Source organism: Nothobranchius furzeri, chromosome 3 (assembly GCF_043380555.1).
Source record: "Nothobranchius furzeri strain GRZ-AD chromosome 3, NfurGRZ-RIMD1, whole genome shotgun sequence".
Taxonomy (NCBI): domain Eukaryota; kingdom Metazoa; phylum Chordata; class Actinopteri; order Cyprinodontiformes; family Nothobranchiidae; genus Nothobranchius; species Nothobranchius furzeri.
In genome coordinates, this window is record NC_091743.1 from 87,031,134 (window position 1) to 87,052,265 (window position 21,132).

The window sequence follows — 21,132 nt, forward strand, 5'->3', positions numbered from 1 at the left end:
TTTCAGTCAACTACCAAGTGGATTGGGGGGGGCGGGGGGTGGGGGGGTGGGGGGGGTGGGTTGGGGTTGGAAACGCTATTTTAGGTTTTATGAGAATAAGTCCAGGACTACAAATGTGCTTCACAACATCGAAGCAGACACGGGGAAAACAGGGAAAAGGGCTGTAAGTTCAGCCAACTTCAAATCTTTCCTTCAGCAGGAAAGAACCGCCATAAATCTGGTCATGTGGTGAGTAGCAGCTACGCTAGGGGGAGGAGATTAACCTCGTGGTTCGTAGTCATAACAACCAGATTCGCTACGTCAGCCTAGAGATCCTGAACCCACACACACCCACACACACACACACACCAACACGATAACATTCAGATCCATATACATCCTTCACAGAGTTAGTCCTGGTAGATTGTAAGAATTTATAATTTTAGAAATTAAAGATTCTTAAACGATCCCAACTCTCTCTTTTCTTGTCTCTCAGTCAATACAAGGTGTTTAAGTAAACTCCCTGATGATAGAAACAACCACTTCTGATTATAATATTTAGATCTAATCACAGTGTATAAATATACAAACTACAGATCACTACAGTGGTGACGTCGCATATGCAACGTGCCGATGAAGTCATGCTAATTACAAACTTTTACAAGCTGATTAATCTGAAAGCACGTGACTGGCTTGGCCGAAACACCCATCATTACTTTTCATTTAAATTACAGTACAACTTATGTGATCCAGGGCGTGAGGCCAAGCAGGTTAGAAAATAACGTTTTTAGCCCCGTTGACTTGCTTTCATTTAGTCATTCTTCTGGGGACCCATGAGCCGACTGGAAAGGCTCCCTACAGCACCAGCAGCTTCATGGCCACAGCAAGCAGCAGCCACCTATTTCTCTCCTGGAAGTGGGGGAAGACCATTTTGACCAGTTATTCTAACAGGTCTTCCCAACAGACCCTAACCCCAACTATACGTTTGGGCCTACCATGTGTGGCATCCCCCCCTGCCATCTGATCTAATTCACCTCCAGGTGACAGCTTTACTTCCGTCTTTACCCGAGTCTTCAAAGCATGTGGCTGCAGGTCAGGTGATACAGCTACGAAGCCAAACCCTGATCTGTGACCCGGGCTGCCTCGGTATCATGCATCATGTGCTCTGATGAGCATCCTCTGTCACAGTGCAGAGTAGATGGTGGTGGACCCATGTGTGGTGGAGCTGGACCAGGAGGCAGAAATGCCAGATTAGGTAAACAAAAAAAAGGGATTTAATGTATAATCACAAACACCCGGGTAGGGTAACAAGGGGCAGGTGAGTCCAATAAACAACTAATTAGGGGTAAACAAGACCAAGTGTCAGACGGGTTGGAGCAGATCCTGCCATCTTCATTTTCTGGCATGATTTTCTACTTATCATAACTAAGGATCAAATAAGGCCTTGTTGTCCCAACTAACCTTTCTGCTGCAACACTGAGTTATTGACACCTTGCTGTTTTGTTCCTTTGGAAGAACAACGTCTCCGTCTACAATCACTCATGCGTGCATGAAACTCGTCTTCATTACGGATAAATACAAGACCACGCGCTTGTTCCAGAGACTAAAGATTCACTCATCTGAAGGTGGCATGGATCTGATGAGTCGATGACTGAGTGAATCTGGATGTGAAGTGCTTTTGTTAATAGACTCCGGATGATGATGTGGCTAGTGGGAGTTTGGAAGTGGGAATGCTGGGATATGGAGTCTAAGTGGTAGAGCCTGGTTGGGTGTTGAGAGGCCTGGGACGTGACACATCCCGTCATCTAACAACAAACTGATGTGGATAATAAAAAAGTTTGTTCAAACTTCACCAAATGTCATAAACTACAGATGGATAAAGATGTTTAACCACCCAGGCGTGAAACTCCATCGAGGGCAGGGGCGGCGTTAGGCCCGGCTACTTGGGCTGAAGCCCCGAATGTTTCATGAAAAGCCCCGGATCTAAAACGTGGAAGTAACATGCAGTACCAAAGTCCAACAGAGAGGGAGCAGCTGGCAGTAGTTTGTATACAGCCTGCCTGAAGCTTGGTTTATGCTTGACGCATTCACTTTCCGCTTGGTGATGCGGCTCGCGGATGGAACGCGCTTCACAACTCGCAGCGTTTATGGTTCATGCGGCTTGTCTTTGCGGTGAGCCAATATTCTCCCAAACTGTAGGGGGCGGCATGGAGCTCTACGGCATGCATCCAACACTACACCATTGTAGAAGTAGAAATTACTGTTGTTTACAACATGGCATTTCAGCATTTTTAACAGCGTCCTCGTCTTTTCCGACAGTGCGAGCTATTTCTCTCCAAGAATTATTAACAACATGTTGATCACGGTGATCTCTGAGAGCTGAATCATACAAATGTCTGTATTTACGAACCTCTGCCATACTAGTTCTTGCCGGTCCGCCATGTTTTTCCGCGTCCGACCGTCCGCGTGGTTAGAAATGTTCCGAGGTGCACGTTGCGGAAATCTTGGGCCGTGCGGAGACGCGGTGGAGGGGCGTGGTTGTTAAAATGACGCAACTTTTCCGCGCGGAGCCGTGCGGACCTCGCGGACGCGTCAAGCATAAACCAACCTTGAGCCTCCACCACTGAAGAAGAAGCCCTTCAGCAGCCGGCTTCTTCTACACTCTGCCTGAAACGCATGAGTGAAGACGGACATAAGGACGTTTTTTAGATCAAAAGTACAACGACAGAACCCCAGCTCTGATGAGACTGGTGTTGACTCAGGTTTGTGAGTCTTATTGGAAAATATTTGTTGTGCTGCTGGTTTGCCTAAAGTTAGCTTACTATCAGGTAACGTTGTTGGAGAAAGAAAGGGAATATTTACTATCATCTCACACTAAACACTAACAGGAACAATACTCTGCCCTGAATATGCTTAATATGTAGCTTCAGATTAAAAATTATGTGGTACAAGACAAATATGATGTTGACTAGTGTGTGTCACGTGTGTGTGCGTGCGCGCGTGCGTGTGTGTGTGTTAAGCCCCGGATCTTCTTCAGTCCTAAATCCGCCCCTGATCGAGGGCCTAAAATATTAGACTCAATCAAGTCTTCAGCTGATCCATATATGGCCTCTGCTGTCTCCAAAGGATTAAAACGGCAACAGCTAATGCTCGTCTTTAGCCTTCCATGGGAAAATGGGCCATGTGATGATAACAGACTTATTTAAAGCTCATTCTCAGTAGGATCCAGAGTAACTATTTTGGATGCGGTGATGATTCCTTCCAGAAGATGTCCTGCAGTAACGTTCTCTGATTTGTTTAAATTCAGCGCACCAAAGGCCACAAAATCACAACGTTTAGTGTTTCATCTCAGTTATGTCGAAGTGAAAATACGTTGTAGAAACGTAAACTTTAGGAAATATGAAGTATTTAGATGGTTTTGCTTCAGTCACACAAACATGTTACTGAGATATCTCTGGAACCACTAGACGGATCTGATCAAAACTTCAGAGTAATGGTAACCTATGCGATGGTATATTAAACAGTTATAACCGTTGTTTAACCACCTATTGTGATAAAGTCTGATATGATAGTTGAGAATCTGTCACAACACACTCTGAGGTGATCTTGGTAGATACTGGAGGAGGTAGTACTCATTTTTAAGGTTTGATAAAAATGGTCAGAACTCCATCATTTCTTAATATTCACATGTATGTAGTTAATAAGAATGCCTCCAATAATTACCAGGCCTATTTATTAAAGTGTTGCTTTTCAATTAAATTCAATTCAGTTTATTTATACAGCACCAAATCACGACCAGAGTTGTCTCAAGGACCTTCACACAGTAAACATTCCAATACAGGTCAGGTCATTCAGCCAATCAGTAAAAAGTCTCCTATATAAGGAGCCCAGCAGGCTGCATCGAGTCACTGACTAGTGTCAGAGTCTTTACAGCAATCCTCATACTAAGCAAGCATGCAGCGATAGTGGAGAGGAAAACTCCCTTTTAACAGGAAGAAAGCTCCAGAGGATCCTGGCTCAGTCACGTTGAGAGCAGGAGGTTAGGACCCAAGATGCAGACCCAGGATGACACAAGGCAGTAATGTTAAATAAAGAGGAATCCTTTATTTTGGATGACAAAACAAAAATCCAAAAGGGGCAGGAGGCAAAAAATCCAATAACAAAATGAAGCAGGGAAAAATCCAAAAGCTCACTTCATGAGCAGAGAACTAGAGACCAGGAGGGGGAGACAAAAACAACGTGTGACATAAAACAACAATGGACCGACCAGAACAATGAGACAAGGAGAGCTTATATAGACAGGGAGGAGCAATTAGGGAAACAGGAAGCAGGTGTGTGGAGTGAGGCTGGAGGGAAGGCAGGTGACAACAATTATCTGGATGGGGAAGAGAACCAGTGGAGGGCAGATAAACCTAAAACCATATAAAACACAAAACTAAACCTAAAGACTGAGGGAAGGAGTCACACAAACACATACACATACTGACACACACAAACTCATACACACACAATGAACTGGGGAACAAGAAGCTGGGGCTACAACTTAAGACACACAACAGAGATGCAGACAAAGGACACATGAGGGCGCTAAGAGAACACAAAAGGAGAACCTGGAGTGGGAACTGGAGGAGCTGGGGAACAAAGGGACACAGAACATGACAGGCTCAGTATAGGCAGCCATCCACCACGACTCACTGGGGATGGAGAAGACAGAGCACACACACACACACACACACACACACACACACACACACACACACACACACACACACACACACACACACATATAATGTTTCTATGGTTACATTGGATCCAGTTTTGGATTTTCAGGTATGTTTCAGGAATTACGAACAGCGTCTAAATAAACCCCCAGCACGCACGTTGTTAATAAGATAATTCACTACTGCCCTGTTGAGGTTGCTAGTTCGGTTTCCTCTCGGTGTTTGAGGGATTGATGACCCACAGCCTCCCTCTATGTGCGCGCGCGCGTGTGTGCCGCCCCCCCCCTCTCCCTCTCTCTCTCTCTCTCTCTCTCTCTCTCTCTCTCTCTCTCTCTCTCCCCCCTCCCATACTCACTCCAGCAACAACAAGGAAGGAAAACAGTCATCGCGTTATTTACGGTCCGCGCGCACCGCCTGACACAAGCTCCGGTCGCGCGAGGAGACTCCGGTTCTCCTTCCCTGCCCTGTCCCCCGGTCTCTCCCTGTCTCTCTCCCTCTCTCTGCATTCCTTCCTTTCTCCGCTCGCGGTGGCCACGCGCGCGGATGTGTGACCGCCGGTGAGCCGCAGCGTCGCAGCTGGGGAGAGTTGTCGCCAGCGCGCCATGGAGGACCACAGTTCCCTGGAAAACGAGAGGATGGAAGCGTGGCTGGATGACCACCTGGAGTTCACACACTCTTACTTTGTCAGGAAGGCGTCAAGGTAAAAGCCGCGCAGCGTCACAGCTGACCGGAGGTTTAACTTCATCTGTTACTTAGAAATGATTTACAGAATGAAGCCTAGAGACAGAGCCCTGTCCCCCTGACCCTGTGCGCGCGCGCGCAGGTGCACTTTGTGCCTCTTTTCACAGCTCAGCATTATTTCACTTCAGCTTCTGCTCCTCAGACCCGTAATCATTAACGTTTACTGCTTCTGCTCACCGCTGGAGGGGTCCGTGGTGATAATTATACGAGCCTTACACACACACACACACACACACACACACACACACACACACACACACACACACACACACACACACACACACACACACACACACCAGAGCCATAAATGAAAAGAAATTAGCCTTCTAGTTTCCTAGACACACATTCTTTCAGGAGCGTTGGCAGCCATAAACATTTATTTATTATAAAAGAGTTTAGTCCTAATAAATGAAATTATAAAGGAACGACGGGCTGTAGGAGGTTTGTGCTCCTGATCCATGTGGTGCTGGGGTGGGACGCTGTTATTGATTCAACCACACCTCCCTGGATACTGTAGTACCTCCCTGGGTTCTGTAGTACCTCCCTGGGTACTGTAGTACCTCCATGGGTTCTGTAGTACCTCCCTGGGTACTGTAGTACCTCCCTGGGTTCTGTAGTACCTCCCTGGGTACTGTAGTACCTCCCTGGGTTCTGTAGTACCTCCCTGGGTTCTGTAGTACCTCCCTGGGTACTGTAGTACCTCCCTGGGTTCTGTAGTACCTCCCTGGGTACTGTAGTACCTCCCTGGGTTCTGTAGTGCCTCCCTGGGTACTGTAGCATGACCCTGTGGAGAAGGAGTCCAGCTGGCTGGCTCTGATCCACTTTTCCAGCTTCTATCGGGGGAAGATGTGTCTCAATCTAAGGAACGGATGGAGCCGTTAGCTCCTGCGTTAAACACCGTGACCCCCCCAGTCCTGATTAGGGGGCAGGAAGGAGGCCAGATGTTATCCTTTTCAGCCAGATGCAGATCTGACACTGACAGTATTAAAATGCTCTGCATCAGTTCTGCTTCACATTTAACCACATAGTCCTTTTTTATCCATCAATCATAACTGAAATACACTTTAAAGGTGTGAGGATGGTTAAACCAAAAGCCAAACGTCATCTGACATCATAATTAACATGTTTTTATATTTTACATAGTTTAAAATACATAGTCTAACACTTATCACCCCTAAAGAATATAAAATACACAAACATTGAGTCTGTTTTTTTAGCAGTAAAAAATAAATGAAAATGAATTGTTCCCATATTCCTGATTTGTGTATTAACATGTGAACACATTTCACCAGTATTTGTGTTTATTAACGGTAACTTATCTGCTGCTGACATACAGCCGGCTTCCATACAAGAGCGTCCCTGAGTGGTGTTGCTAGTCTGGACTCAGGGCATTTGGTGTATGACAGCGATACTTTCCAGTTGTGTTTACTTTAATCTGCATAAATGCTGACACCATAACATGTATGTGACACATTTCCCTGTTTATATTTATGTTTACTTCCACGTGCGTTTACAAGATATTTCGGTATCTTTCTCTGGTGTGAAACATCCATTTGACTTCACACTGGCTGTGTGTGTGTGTGTGTGTGTGTGTGTGTGTGATGTTATATTAGTTCTTGTTGTTTTAGCTGCCTTTAAAGAGCAAGTAACGTCTAAATTAACTTTTTTTTTTGCTGATGAACTGTATAAATGAGTCTAATAGTGTTTTAAATGTGTGTATTCATTATTTTAGCATTTTGGTGCATTTTCTTTAAAAATTAATTATTCAGCCTAAAAACCACAGTAATGCACCACCTTCAGCTTAAAACACAGAATTTGACACATTTTGAATAAATTTTAGCCAATGGCTAAAGAGTAAGATACTACGTAAACCAGTAGAGTACTACGTAGCAGCTCTTGTGCCAAAGTTATAAAGCAACGAGAGTCTCGGCCACGCCTTGTGGCGAGTTGGGAGTTGGATTTGCAAGCGAGTGTAGGAGGTCAGCGGTAGTTCAGCATTAGCATATATCATTAGCATATTCTAGTCTTTAGCATAGCTTTTAGTGTTATACATACTTATTTAGTGTTAGCTTGGCTGTTAGATATTGTAGTTTAGTTAGTGTTTAGCTGTTAGTTTTATTAGGAAAGTAATTCGGGTTTAGTGCTCCATATAGTGTTAGTATGGTTAAAAGGTGTAGTGTAGTTGGTTGTGGTAGCTCTGTGGGGTTGCACTCCTTTCCACTGGACTTAGAAATTAGGCGCCAGTGGTTGCGCGCAATCGGTGTACTGGAAAACAGTCAGCTCCCGCCTGGTGCTGTAGTCTGCAACCAGCATTTTACCCGCGATTCCTTCGCCAACATGGTGGAGTTTGAACTGGGTTATTCTGCACGTCTCCGCTTGAAGAGGGAGGCCGTGCCCACCGTGGCTCTTCCGCGAATTAGATGCAGCCCACCGACTCTGCTCCCCCACCATGGCGGGCTCCAGTCTGAGGTGAGTAAGCTAAATAAACGTTAACATCTTCTAAAGACAATTTGTGAGTGCAGTGAGAAAAAAGGAGTCTTGAATGTCTCATTTGATTACACGATGGGAGAGTTAGCCGTCCTTTACATAGTGAGGCAAAAAAGTGTTCACTCAAAAAAATGAGAGGTCTGTCATTTTCATCATGAAACCAAATGAGAAAAAAATGCAGCAAACAACATTGTCTGATTTGTAAAGAGTTTATTTACAAATGATTGTGGGAAATATTAGCTCTCCTACAAAAAAGTAATATTTTTGATCTCTCACAGACCTGTAACTTCTCCTGTGAGAGGCTCCTCTGTCCTCCACATGTTACCTGTATGAATGGCACCTGTTGGAACAGGTGTATTCGATCAGTATAAAGACACCTGTCCACAACCTAACAGTCACACTCCCAACTCCGCTGGAGACATTACGCTCCCGTGCGTCTCCCACGGGGGGTGATTTCGTAGCCGTGGCGCAGGATTGGTGCAGAGTAGGGCCCGACTGATGTATCGGCCGGCCGATATTTTCGGCCGATATATTGGGGTCATTAACGGTATCGGCTATCGGCCAAAAAGACAGCCGATAGGGCCGATATTGCGCTACCTATCCAGCAGATGGCGCCAGCTTTATGAACTCGTTGTGTGGCACCTCTCCTTTGAACTTTGAACACAAATTATTGTCTTGGAACTTTTTATTTATTTATTCTTATTTATGTTTCTTATGTGCAATTATTTCCTGTCCAGGGTGAATAAGTTCACCAAGTTAACTTCCACAGCGTGTTACTTTGTTACAAAACACAAGTATTACGTTTTATTTATTGCTGCATTTTTATTATTTTAATATTCTTATAGGGATCGTCTGTCCCTAAACTTGTGTGTGTTGTTAGATTCCCCAGAGTTAGCCAAGTCAGAGAAAACATGTTGTAACCAGTTGTTTTAGCATAAAGCAATGGAAGGGAAGGCTTGCATTCACCTACATAAAAACACTACAATCTATGTGAATTCACTTACATTGTTTTATGCTAAACTAAGAAAACCAACTGCTGCCAGATCATATTGGGCTGGTTATAAAATGCTTTTCCTGACTTGTCTAACTCTGGGGAATCTTAACAAGACACAGTTTTACTGAGTGGTGGAATATTCCTTTAAGTTAAAATGTATTTGTGGAAACCACCGTTTACAAGAAAAAACTAGAATGTTAGATTTATGTTGTGGCTGAGTTTGTGCGTTCTGTTGTTTTTGAGATCTGCTAAATGAATCTTATTTGCATTACTTGGAAAGCCGAGTGAGTTATGGAGACAGTTCTTTGGTGTGTAATAGAGAAATAAGTTTGCATCAAAACGGCAGAGAATGAAGGGTTTAAGCTTAAGAAAATTTTTATTTCTTTTTTTTGTGAGGGAGATTTATTGGCCATTGTATCGGCTATCGGCCTTTGTTAAAAGTTTTATATCGGTATCGGAATCTGTTCCAAAAAAGCATATCGGTCGGGCCCTAGTGCAGAGCCACACCTGAGGCTATGTAGGGGAAACACTGCCAAGAAGGGATGTAAGAAAATATCCATATGGCAATATAAAGCAATATTTTTTCCTGCGATATTATATCGATATTCAAAAACAGGGTATCGATTATTTTGGAAAAATTTACATGCAGACATTTGTGTATTTAGTTTTGTTTTTTGGTGCCATTCAAACACCGACCGCTAGTTGGCAGCAGAGTGCAGTGGGTTTTGTTTCCACCACTGAAATGTAAGTCCCTCTGTTAAGGTTCAGATACCTCATGTTAAACAAGTCACACATCAGTTTGGACTGTTGATTGAATTTTCCTGCAATTATTTAATTCTAAAAAGTCGCTAATATTGCCTGGCTGAATGTATCGCAATATATCGTATTGTCTCCTCTGTATCGTGATACGTATCGTATCGCCAGAATTTCACCAATACACACCCCTACTGCCAAGACCAAAGAGCTGCCAATGACACCAGAAACAAAATTGTAGACCTAGGAATTATTAGGAAAAGGAAGACATACAAGGACCATTGATAATCTCCCTTGATCGGGGGCTCCGTGCAAGATTTCACCCCGAGAATCAAAATGATCACAAGAACAGTGAGCAAAATCCCAGAACCAAGAAAATGAGTACTGGTTGTTTTTATGGTAATTTATTAGTCGAAATGTCAGAGATTTCTGAAAAAAAGATCTGTCCGTCTCCAAGTAAACACCAGCAATCCACAGTCCCGCCAGCACCACTGTCCCACCACTCCTGTTACACACAAAATGCTCCAAGAGGGGCTTCATTTTGCACATTAGGATGCATTCTCTCCAAATGTGCAAAAGGAACATCACTGCCGTGAAGTGCACCATGCATACAGCACCTTTGCAAGAGGAGAGAAAAGAAAGATGAGTTATCTGACGTGCACGTTCCTGCAATGATTGAGAGCATGCAGCGTCTGACCAACTGTGGTCAGATGGGTCAACAGCCAGGTGTATCCATGCAGGTGAAGGGATGGCATCTAAACGGAAATATAGATCCGGAGTAAGCACAATAGAGAAACAGTTAAAACAAGAGGAGGAGTGTGTTGTTGGAACAAAAAAAAAGAAAAACGTTGTGGGCATAAACCTCCCATCTGCTTTTCATGAGACAGAAGAGAGAATAATTGTGTCTGGATGTGGGGATGACACTTTACAGTAGCCCTGATCATCATTTAATCACTGATTATCATTATCACCATCAAGAGCAAGATGGCCGCTACGGTGCGGACGTACCTTAGACGAGGTCCTGCATCTTTCCCCAAAAGAACATCAAGAACATCAAGGATACCAGCAAAAACACCATGGATCCTGGCATCAGCCTGCCTTTTCGCTTTTACGCTCCTACATCTTTTATGGAGTTCAACATGTCCAAAAAAACTAAGTGGTGCTGGCGGAGCTGCACCAGAAGGTGGAGCTGCACCAGAGTCAGCCCCGCCCATTTCAGAATCAGCCCCGCCCATTCCATCAGAGTCAGTCCAATTCCTTCCAGTTGTCAGACTTAATAGCATTCTGGAATCAAAGAGGGTGTTATAGCTAACATCATCTAAAATGCAAGATTGAGGACTGAGTTGAGAGGTTAACTGAACCGTTTTTGTAAAGGTTCCATATAATTAAAAATCTAACTTTTGGAACTTTTTACCATGTTATATTGTCATTTCCTCATAAGAAACATGCCAAAGCCATTTTTGGCCTCATTCACCCATTTTCCTCCCATCTCAGCTTCAGTTTGGTCCTCTCCTCCGAAGCGAGTCTGGTCTTGGTTCTCAAATCTGGATATTCTGTGAATTATCTGACAAATTATTTCTGAAATGACTTCTACTGAGACACCGCCGAAAAACCATACGTCCAATCTACAAAGACACACTGGATGGCATAATTACATGTGACGCTACTAGCTTGTTATCAGATGTTGTGGTGAAGTGGTTGTGCAGTCGGCTTGGCATGTAGTTTTGCGCAGGTTCGCCTCTCAGTAGCAGCGCAAACTTTTTTCTTCTTTTCTAGCTACACTTGCCAGTACTTTGTTTTTAACCATTTATTGGTACACCGTTTAAAATATAATGACTAATGTGTTATTTTTTTTTATTTATTCCTTTATTTAGCCAGTGTGAGTCCATTTGTGAGCAGAGTTTCAACTAAAATGCTGTTTAGGAACAACTAAATTCAAAGAACTTTTAGAGACATAAATATTTTTGCAGAAAATAAACATTACAACTAAAATATAAACAAATTAAATATTTCAGCTGGCTAAATAGATTGCTGCCGACCCCACCGAGAGTCGAACCAACATCAGCTGAGGGGAAAGCAAAACTTAAATTAGACAATTTTGCCACTAGACTACCAGAGCCTATTAAACTATTGTCCTTTAATGCTGTTGTAGCCCGGTTCTGTTGGAGCGGCTACGGACAGATATTCGCTAAAAGAAACCCTTTCATTTCGGGATATATTAAGGCTTTGTCATGTAGCAAGTTATATTTATCTTGCTTAATCGGAGCATAGAACATAGCATTAACATTTGTAAACTAGTAAAAGCCGTAATTCATGTGGGTCAGATTAGTTTGTGATAAAAAAACAAACAAAAAAAACCCAGAAAAAGTCAGTGGGCTAGGCTGTTTGCGTGAGTGGGCGGGGCTGACTCTGGTGCAGCTCCGCCTTTGTGGTTCTACAGCGAGCACCCTCTCAAGAAAACAGGACAACTTCACCGCCATCCCAGCCAAATGGACTCAACATCTCCTATACTCCAGATTCCTGAGCGATGGCCAAGCAAGGCCGCCACTCGACAAACATGGCAGAAACGAGCAAAGCAAGCCACCACGAGCATCCCTCGGGATAATAAACCTCGCTATAATAATACTGCTGGCTGGCGACATCGAGCAGAACCCTGGTCCTATCCAAACCACCACCTAAAAGGACCGGCAATAGCTGGCTAGCCCCTGGGCACAGCTAACAACGCTCTGTCCCCCACTAGACCTAACGCTGGAGCTAACGCGGTTAGCCGAGCTTCTACAATGTCACCAGGCCCTATGGCAGCCAAACAAACCGCTACTCCCCGATGGATCTACTCCATGGTTGAACAACCATGCGACAGGGCAACCCAGACAACCAACAACATCCACCAAAACGCAGGCTAGGCTACTCGCTGGCCACCAAGAGGAGCCAGCTGCGTTAGCCGGAGATACACCTCAGCTATTTGGACAGCAAGAGCTAGCCAGAGACTCACCATGGCTACTCTGGAAGCCAGCGCGGGTCCCCGCGCTGGCAACCACGGGCTCCATCTCACCCGGGACCTGCTCTACAACCGCCGCAAAGGGACCCCCCCCCCCCCCCCCGACCCCCCCCTCCCCCGCACACACACACACGCGCGCGCGAGAAACCACCTCGACAGCATCACACGCCAGGACCCAGGGCCCCACCACTGCAGTGTCTACCACGATGCCGGAGCTCTCCACACCACCTTCTGAGGCTACCACCTCGCCTGAGACTTGCAGCCCGGCCACCGCAGGAGAATACATCCCCACCTCCCATCCACTCACCCCAGCCTCGTGCGGACTTACCCGCACATGGACGCCCACAGCCTCTTCAACCTGGGCCCACATCGCCGTAGATAAGGACCGCTCGCCACCGTCCCGGGGCCCCGACTCGCCTCCCGCAAGCACTACCTGAACATCCACGGCGGGCACAGTTACCACCAGGGACAGACGGATACCAACCGCAGCCATCAGCAGAAGACCACACAACATCAACAGCTGAGACCACCGTAAAAAAAAAACCTTTAATCACGCGAAACTAATCTGGGACACGAGAAATAAACCCAAGGGTCTATTATGTGGTATTGTTAATATCCGCAGCATGCTTCCTAAGCATGAACAATTAGAACATATACTAAGCAACTCTAATATCTCTATACCGGGAATCTCTGAATCCTGGCTCACGAGCTCCTCTCCTAAATCTGCAGTTACCTTTCCAGACTACACAGAATTCAGGAAAGATAGAACCGGAGCAAGAGGAGGAGGAATAATAGTTTACATTAAAAAACAGCTTAAATGCTCTATACCTGATTCTCCAACTGATGTAGAAATAGAACATATTTCTGTTAAAATATCTCTTTCACCAGAAATGTCTTTCACACTGATCTGTCTATACCGTCCTCCATCTGCAAAAAAACTTTCTATGATCAACTACGAGCTAGGGATGCACCGATACCGATACGATACTGGTTTTGGTATCGGTAAAAGTTAACTGATACCAGGAACCGATACCAATGCAGTTGCTTGAAAATGGCTTCACTTTAACTTGTCATTTCTGTTCACCTAATATTTTAGTTTTGTGATGATTTTTATTCATATATTTTACTTTTTATCTACCTCACAGTATTTTGCTGTTGAAAGCAGAGAAGAAAATAAAATCTGTATTCCAAATCATTGCATTTTTTGCATGGTAGAAGTATAGGTATCGGTAATCGGTATCGGCGAGTATTCAGATCCAAGTATCGGTATCGTATTGGTTTGGAAAATAGTGGTATCGTTGCATTCCTACTATGAGCGCTAATCAAACATAACAGCGTAAACAACAAATCCAACGAGATAATTGTAATGGGTGACTTCAACATAAACTGGGGCTGTAAAAAAGATAGAAAAATCTAAAGCTCATAATGGATGAATTTAATTATAACCAACTTATAGATAAACCCATGAGAAAAACAAACATTCAGAAACCACAATTGATCTGGTCTTCAGTAATAAACCTGAGCGCATCACTAAAACCCACAACCTTGTAACGGGCATCTCAGACCACAACTTTATCTTATTTACCAGAAAGCGTACAAAAGCATGGACAGAAAATACCTTATGCAGTTCTTCCAATAATAGATCGTTCTATGAATTCATACCAAGAAATCAGCGAGATAATGTAGCAGAAGCGCTAAAATCGCCCTACTGGGAACCTCTGCTGCACAGTAAAGACCTACAATTCTGTAATAGCCACCTAACTAACTCACTCAAAAACATTATATCTACTTACTCCTCTAAAACAAACAAAATACCTGCTCTGCCGTGGGTAAACAATGAATGCAAAACCCTTATGAAAAAAAGAGATCTACTCCTAAAACAATTCCTGAAAACAGGACTAACTCTGGACAGACAGCGTTTCACTTCAATGCGAAACAAGGTAACACTAAGCTTAAAACAAGCCAAAGCTAACTTCTTCATTCATTTAATAACGAATGCCAACGGCAATGGTAAACGCATCTAGCAAAACCTAAATAGACTCCTAGGCTGCCACTCAAACAAAAACATCAAAGTAACAACTGCATTTTAATGGCACCATTATTAGAGAACCCTCATCCATTGCCAGCACATTAAACAGCTTTTTTATAAACTCAGTCAAGGAGATCAGTCAGAAGTTCAACCCCATCATCCCCATCACAAACACAAAAGATACCAATCTGAACCTTTTGACAATCACCCAGATCACAGACACGGAGGTGGCTAAGATAATTGCGGGCCTAAAAAACTCAAAAGCCGTTGACGCATTTGGCCTAAATACCAGCTTTTTAAAAGAACACAGAGACCTCCTTATTTGCCCAATAACACACGTACTAAACATGTATTTCGAAAGCTCCACTGTCCCATCAGATTTGAAAATCGCAGCAGTCACCCCAATATTCAAATCAGGCGCTAGAACTGACATGGCCAATTATCGCCCCATTAGTATACTCCCGGTTGTGTCAAAAATAGCGGAGAAATGGGTAGTCAAATTTCTAACCGCACATCTTGAGGATACCAAACCATCAATGCATAGAATGCAATTCTGCTTCAGATCCCATCATTCTACAGAAACAGCCTTGTGCATATTAGTAGAGAACCTGAAAAGCTTGCTGGACGAGAGTCACTCTGTCGGGCAGTCTTTCTAGATCTAAAGAAAGCTTTCAACTCAGTTAACCATCGCATGCTATTATCCAGGCTGACTCAGTTTAACATCTCCAACCGAGCTCTTCAGTGGTTTGCCTCCTACATAAGTAAACGTAAACAGTACGTGGCCTTAGATGGAACAAAATCCACACATCTGGACTGCGAGACCGGCGTTCCCCAAGGATCGGTTCTTGGACCAATATTATTCTCTCTCTTTATCAACAACCTACCTGACGTCTGCAAAAATGTCCACACACAAATGTATGCAGACGATGCCGACATATACCTGCAAGCTAACAACATCGAACAGGCTGGTAATGACCTAACAGTGGCTCTATCATTAATCTACGACTGGTTAAATGAATCTTGTCTCCTACTAAACACCTCCAAAGCCGTATGCATGCACTTCACAAAACTTCATTTAAAACAACAAAAATCAAATGTAATTCTGAAAGGAAAATGCTTAAATCAACAAAAATCAAACGTATTTCTGAAGTGGGTAGAGCTTGAGCTAGCACCAAAGGTCAGATACCTCGGGGTCACCCTAGACCCAACGTTAACCTTCAAAAGCCACATAAGAAAAGTAACCCAGATGCTCAAGTTCAATAAGGAAAACTTTTACCACATCAGGAACAATCTAGACACAAAGACTGCCAAAATCTACTTTCACGCCATGATCAGCTCCCACTTAGAATACGGCCTGACAACTTGGTCGCTCAACTGCCCAGCTACACTAAAACCGGTCATAACCCAATACAAAAGAAGCCTAAAGCTGCTTGATTAAAAAAAAAACAAGGCTCACCACCTTTGCCACATGTTGAAAAAGCATAAACTCCTCAACCTAGACAATCTAATCAAACTTGTGGCTAACATACAAGGTACTACACTCTCTCGCCCCACCTCCGCTAAGCGACTTTATTAGATGCAATGGCACCTCAAAAAGAGCCACGTGGGGACTTTTTGATCCCCTTCAGAAAAACAACATTTGGACAGAAAGTCTTCTCAGTACAGGGTGGCCACCAGTGGAACAGCCTCCCCCAATCCATTAGAAAATGTTCCACCTTCGCCACATTGAAAATGGAAACCAAAAAATGGCTCTGGTCAAATCAGGTATGTAACCACGGTGCAAAAACATAATCATGAAACCAAGATATTGTCACTACAAACGCAATTCCTGTATGCTAATAGCGTGTACTCCTTACACAAAAACTGTAATAATTTATGCAAAAAATGTGAACTATGCCATCCCCACCAATGTGCCTACTACTGTACTGTAAATAATGCAAACCCAAAGAATGTGTACTGTATATATGATGTATTTATGATTTACCCCTCAGTATTTATTATTGTCAGGTTCGTTGGCAGATCTGAAGCGTGACTGAGAGGTCTGTTGCCCAGACGCGGAGAGACGGAGATAACCGGCGTGGTTATTTCCTGTAGGTGTAGCTTGAGGGTTTAGAGGGCTGGTAAGCCTGGAGACTCGATGCAAAGTCTGGTGAGAACGATGACTGAGCAATGAATGAAACGCCGGCACTTCCTTAAGTAGTGTCGGCGTGATGACGTCAGTCGCCATGTTAGTGGCAGGAATGAATGGAATGCAGTCAGCTGGAGGAGTTCGTGACAGGACCCCCCCTCTAGGGACGGCACCCGAAGTCCCAGGACGGCGGGCCCAGAAGTCTGTTAGCAGGGCAGGATCGACAAACGAGCTCGTGGGCTCCCAAGAGCGTTCCTCAGGCCCGTACCCCTCCCAGTCCACGAGGTACTGCCAACCTCGTCCCCGGCGGCGGGCGTCCAGTATCCTGCGGACCGTGTAGGTGCGATCCGCCTCAACACCGCGGGGCGGAGGCACCCGGACCGGTGGAGGGTGGAGAGGAGAGGAGATCACCGGCTTAAGCTGGGAGACGTGAAAGACCGGGTGGATCCGGAGAGTAGCCGGGAGGCGTAGACGGCAGGTGACTGGATTGATGACCTTGAGGACAGGGAACGGACCCAGGAAGCGAGGAGTGAGCTTCCGGGAGCCAGCCGGCATCCTCAGGTTAGCGGAGGAGAGCCACACCTGGTCGCCAGACCGGAAGACGGGGCCAGGCCGGTGGCGGCGGCGATGCTGACGGGCATACTCCGTGTTGGCCCGGGTGATGGCCGCACGGGCCCGGATCCAGGCGAGCCGACAGCGGCGGACCAGCGTCTGGGCAGCAGGGACCTCCACCTCGGGCACCTGATGATCAAACAGAGGAGGCTAATAACCGTAACAGGTCTCGAAGGGAGACAGACTCGTGGCAGAGGAGGTCTGGAGGTTGTGTGACAGCTCCGCCCACAGGAGGAAGCGGGGCCAGGTGGTCGGCTGGGACGAAGCGAAGCAGCGCAGGTAGCGTCCAAGCTGCTGGTTAGCTCTCTCTGTCTGACCGTTTGTCTGCGGGTGGTATCCAGAGGACAAACTGGTGGAAGCACCGACCAGGTGACAGAACGCCTTCCAGAAGCGTGAGACGAACTGGGGTCCTCGGTCGGAAACCACGTCCTGAGGGAAACCATGGAGCCGCACCACCTGTTCCAGGAGCAGTTCGGCCGTTCTCTTGGCAGTGGGGAGGCCGGCCAGGGCCACTAAGTGCACGGCCTTGGAGAAACGGTCCGTGATAGCCATTATAGTGTCCAGGTGGTCGACCGCCGGCAGTCCCGTGACAAAGTCAAGCCCGATGTGTGACCACGGCCGTTTGGGCACAGGGAGAGGCTGCAACTCTCCAGCGCCGGGTCGGTTGGAGGACTTGGAGCGAGCACACACATCACATGCAGCTGTAAACTCGCGGACGTCCTTCCTCATGGACGGCCACCAGAGAGCCCGACGGAGGAACTGGAGGGTACGGGCTTGTCCTTGATGTCCCGCGAGCCGCGAACAATGCCCCCACGTGAGCGCCTCTTGCCGGCAGGAGGCGGGAACGTAGAGACGGTTCGGTGGGGTCTCCAGCGGCGCTGGATCGCCAGGAAGTGCCGCCTGTATGGACTGCTCCAACGGCCATTGGAGGGAGGCCAGGAAGCGTTGAGTCGGCAGAATGGTCCGAGGCTCCGGGGGGGCGGCATCTGGTGCGAAACGCTGAGAGAGGGCGTCCGCCTTGAGGTTCTTGGAGCCGGGCCGGTAGGCGATATGGAAGTGGTACGGCTCGAAAAAGAGGGCCCACCGAGCCTGACGTGGGTCGAGCTGGCGGGCAGTCTGTAGATGAATGAGATTCTGGTGTGTACGGGGGCTGACATGGTGCTCGGCCGGTTCAGGATGCAGCGGTCCAGTTGGAGAGCCAGATCCACTGCCAGGTCCAGGGAGGTTGGGACCTCGTGCCCGATCATGCCCTCCCGGATTCTCGGTGACAGCCCCTCCAGGTAAACGGCCTTTAGGGCGGCGTCATCCCACCTCAACCGAGCTACTGTCGTCCGGAAGCGAGAGGTGTACTGAGCCGCCGTCTGGGAGCCCTGGCGAAGCTGAAGCAGCCGCGTCTCGTCCGAGACCTCGCTGCTGGGATGCACAAAAGTCTTTTTCATCTCCTTTACAAAAGTCTCACAGTCATTGCAGGCAGGAGATTTCTGATTGTAAAGAGCCGCCGCCCATTCACCGGCTCGACCTGTCAGCAGTGAGGTCAGCAGGGCGACACGAGAGCAGGATGTGGGGTAACGTGCTGGCTGGCACTCAAAAGTCATGGCCAGGGTCGCCAACATGCCTTCCGGGGATCCCCTGGTTCCGTCCCACTTCTCTGGAAGGCTGAGGCGTGGTTCCATCCTGTCAGGAACAGCTGCGGTCTGACGTTGCAGAGCGGTGGTCAGCTGGAGTACTAGCTCGGTGAGTGACTCGATCTTAGTTGCTTGGCGATCAGCTATGGCACGGAGCTGGTTCATTTCTGCTGTATGCTGATCCAAGGTTGCGCGTTGTTGAGCCACTTCGGCACGCAGACGCGCGAACTCCGCTGGGTCAACTTTGGGCTCAGTCATCCTGTCAGGTTCGTTGGCAGATCTGAAGCGTGACCGAGAGGTCTGTTGCCCAGACGCGGAGAGACGGAGATAACCGGTGTGGTTATTTCCTGTAGGTGTAGCTTGAGGGTTTAGAGGGCTGGTAAGCCTGGAGACTCGATGCAAAGTCTGGTGAGAACGATGACTGAGCAATGAATGAAACGCCGGCACTTCCTTAAGTAGTGTCAGCGTGATGACGTCAGTCGCCATGTTAGTGGCAGGAATGAATGGAATGCAGTCAGCTGGAGTAGTTCGTGACAATTATCACTGCTCACTTAAATGATGCCATTGGACCACTTTCCGAATGTCAGAGAACCCGAAAGTGACAAACACCTCGGGTCCGCAGTGACCAGAATCTCATATTTGTGTCTTATTGATGTTTTATTTATTTATTTATTTCCTTGTCAACAAACTCTTTGTTAACGTCACTGGACTTTTATGTGACAACCATCTCGGGACTACAGATGGAAATTAGCCTTAGGCTACAATCTGGTGTGTTTACATTCATGCTATCCCTACATGTATGTTCATTAACACTGTCCCAAATAAAATATTCATTCATTCATTCATTCATTCATTCATTCATTCATTCATTCATTCATTTATTAAATGGTATTAAATGTCTTGATATTATCTCTGAATCATAGCCTTTTCAATACATACTGTCAGTATTATTATTATTATTGGTGTATATGTAAGAAAACATCCATTTGCACAAGTCCGATTGTCTATCTATTGAGAGAGAGAAGTTTTCCTATATACATTACAATATATACAATCTGTTTGTTTAGGGATGGGTACCTTTGACATTTGAATCGATCCGGTACTAATTCCCGGTACCTAGGAATCGATACTGGTACTTAACGGTACCAATTTTCGATACTTTTGAGTGTTTATTATTTTAATTCTCTTTTATAATTAAATATATATTTTTCTCAATATATAACAATATTTGATAAATATCATGATAAATAACATACAACTGTTTGTATTTTGTCATGAACTCCTCCTCTTAACCTCCTCTGCGGGCTGGGCTGGCGCTGCACTCCAGTTCCCAGCATGCCTGTCACCGACGCTTCCCGGTGACGTCATCCCGCTGAGCCTATTTAAGGACCTGTCACAGCGGAGCCGGCACTCAGTCATCATCTAACGATAGACGCCAAGCCATTCTAAGACCTAAGACACTAACTCTACGAACCATACGGGAAGAGAACTTCCCACGCTGCCACATATCAGTCTCCATCCACCATTCTCTCCGCGCCTGGGTCTCATAACCACTCCAGCTCAGCCCATCAAACCTGACAGGAAGGTGGGAGTAATCAACGAGACACAAGGCTGAACTAAACGGGGAGACATGACCGGGTGTGACATATTTTAACATCGTCCTTGTAGTTTTATAAGCTGATAATTAAACTGAAGCAAACATCTTTACTGTGAACTAAATTTACTGTGTATCTTCATTCCTTTTGCCATCCTTTTTCATTTGATTTTTCCTACTGGGAAGTTAGAATTTCCAAGGAGAAAGCGAACGCACCATTAGCTGATAACAATGGTAGCAATGGAAGCTAAGATATCAAGCCAACGTTATCTTAAACAGTTTATTTAGCTGCTGGAGCAGATTAAAACGATGATGCCTCACACTTAGATCGTTGTCACTGGTTTTGTCTTCACCGGTCACATTTAGTAAAGTGAAGCCAAACTTTAGAGCGTGTTCATGTTCTTCTAGTCAGGAATTCGTTGTTCCGAGGAGACAGAGAACGCACCATTAGCGAAACGGAAGCTAACATAT

General features: G+C 45.8%; 1 protein-coding gene across 3 annotated transcripts in view; it reads left to right on the forward strand.

The window, feature by feature from the left end:
- The window catches only part of pde5ab (phosphodiesterase 5A, cGMP-specific, b), a 158,918-nt gene that overhangs the window by 38,558 nt on the left and 99,228 nt on the right, over positions 1 to 21,132 (forward strand). For 2 of the 3 annotated variants that reach the window (XM_054734092.2, XM_054734093.2), the window contains exon 1: positions 5,115 to 5,400. The exons of the other annotated variant lie outside the window; for it this stretch is intronic. In XM_054734092.2, coding sequence (XP_054590067.1) covers positions 5,303 to 5,400 — 98 coding nt within the window. In that variant the 5' untranslated portion in view covers positions 5,115 to 5,302. Of the gene's footprint in view, positions 1 to 5,114; positions 5,401 to 21,132 lie in introns of those variants that run through there. 3 annotated transcript variants of the gene reach the window in all.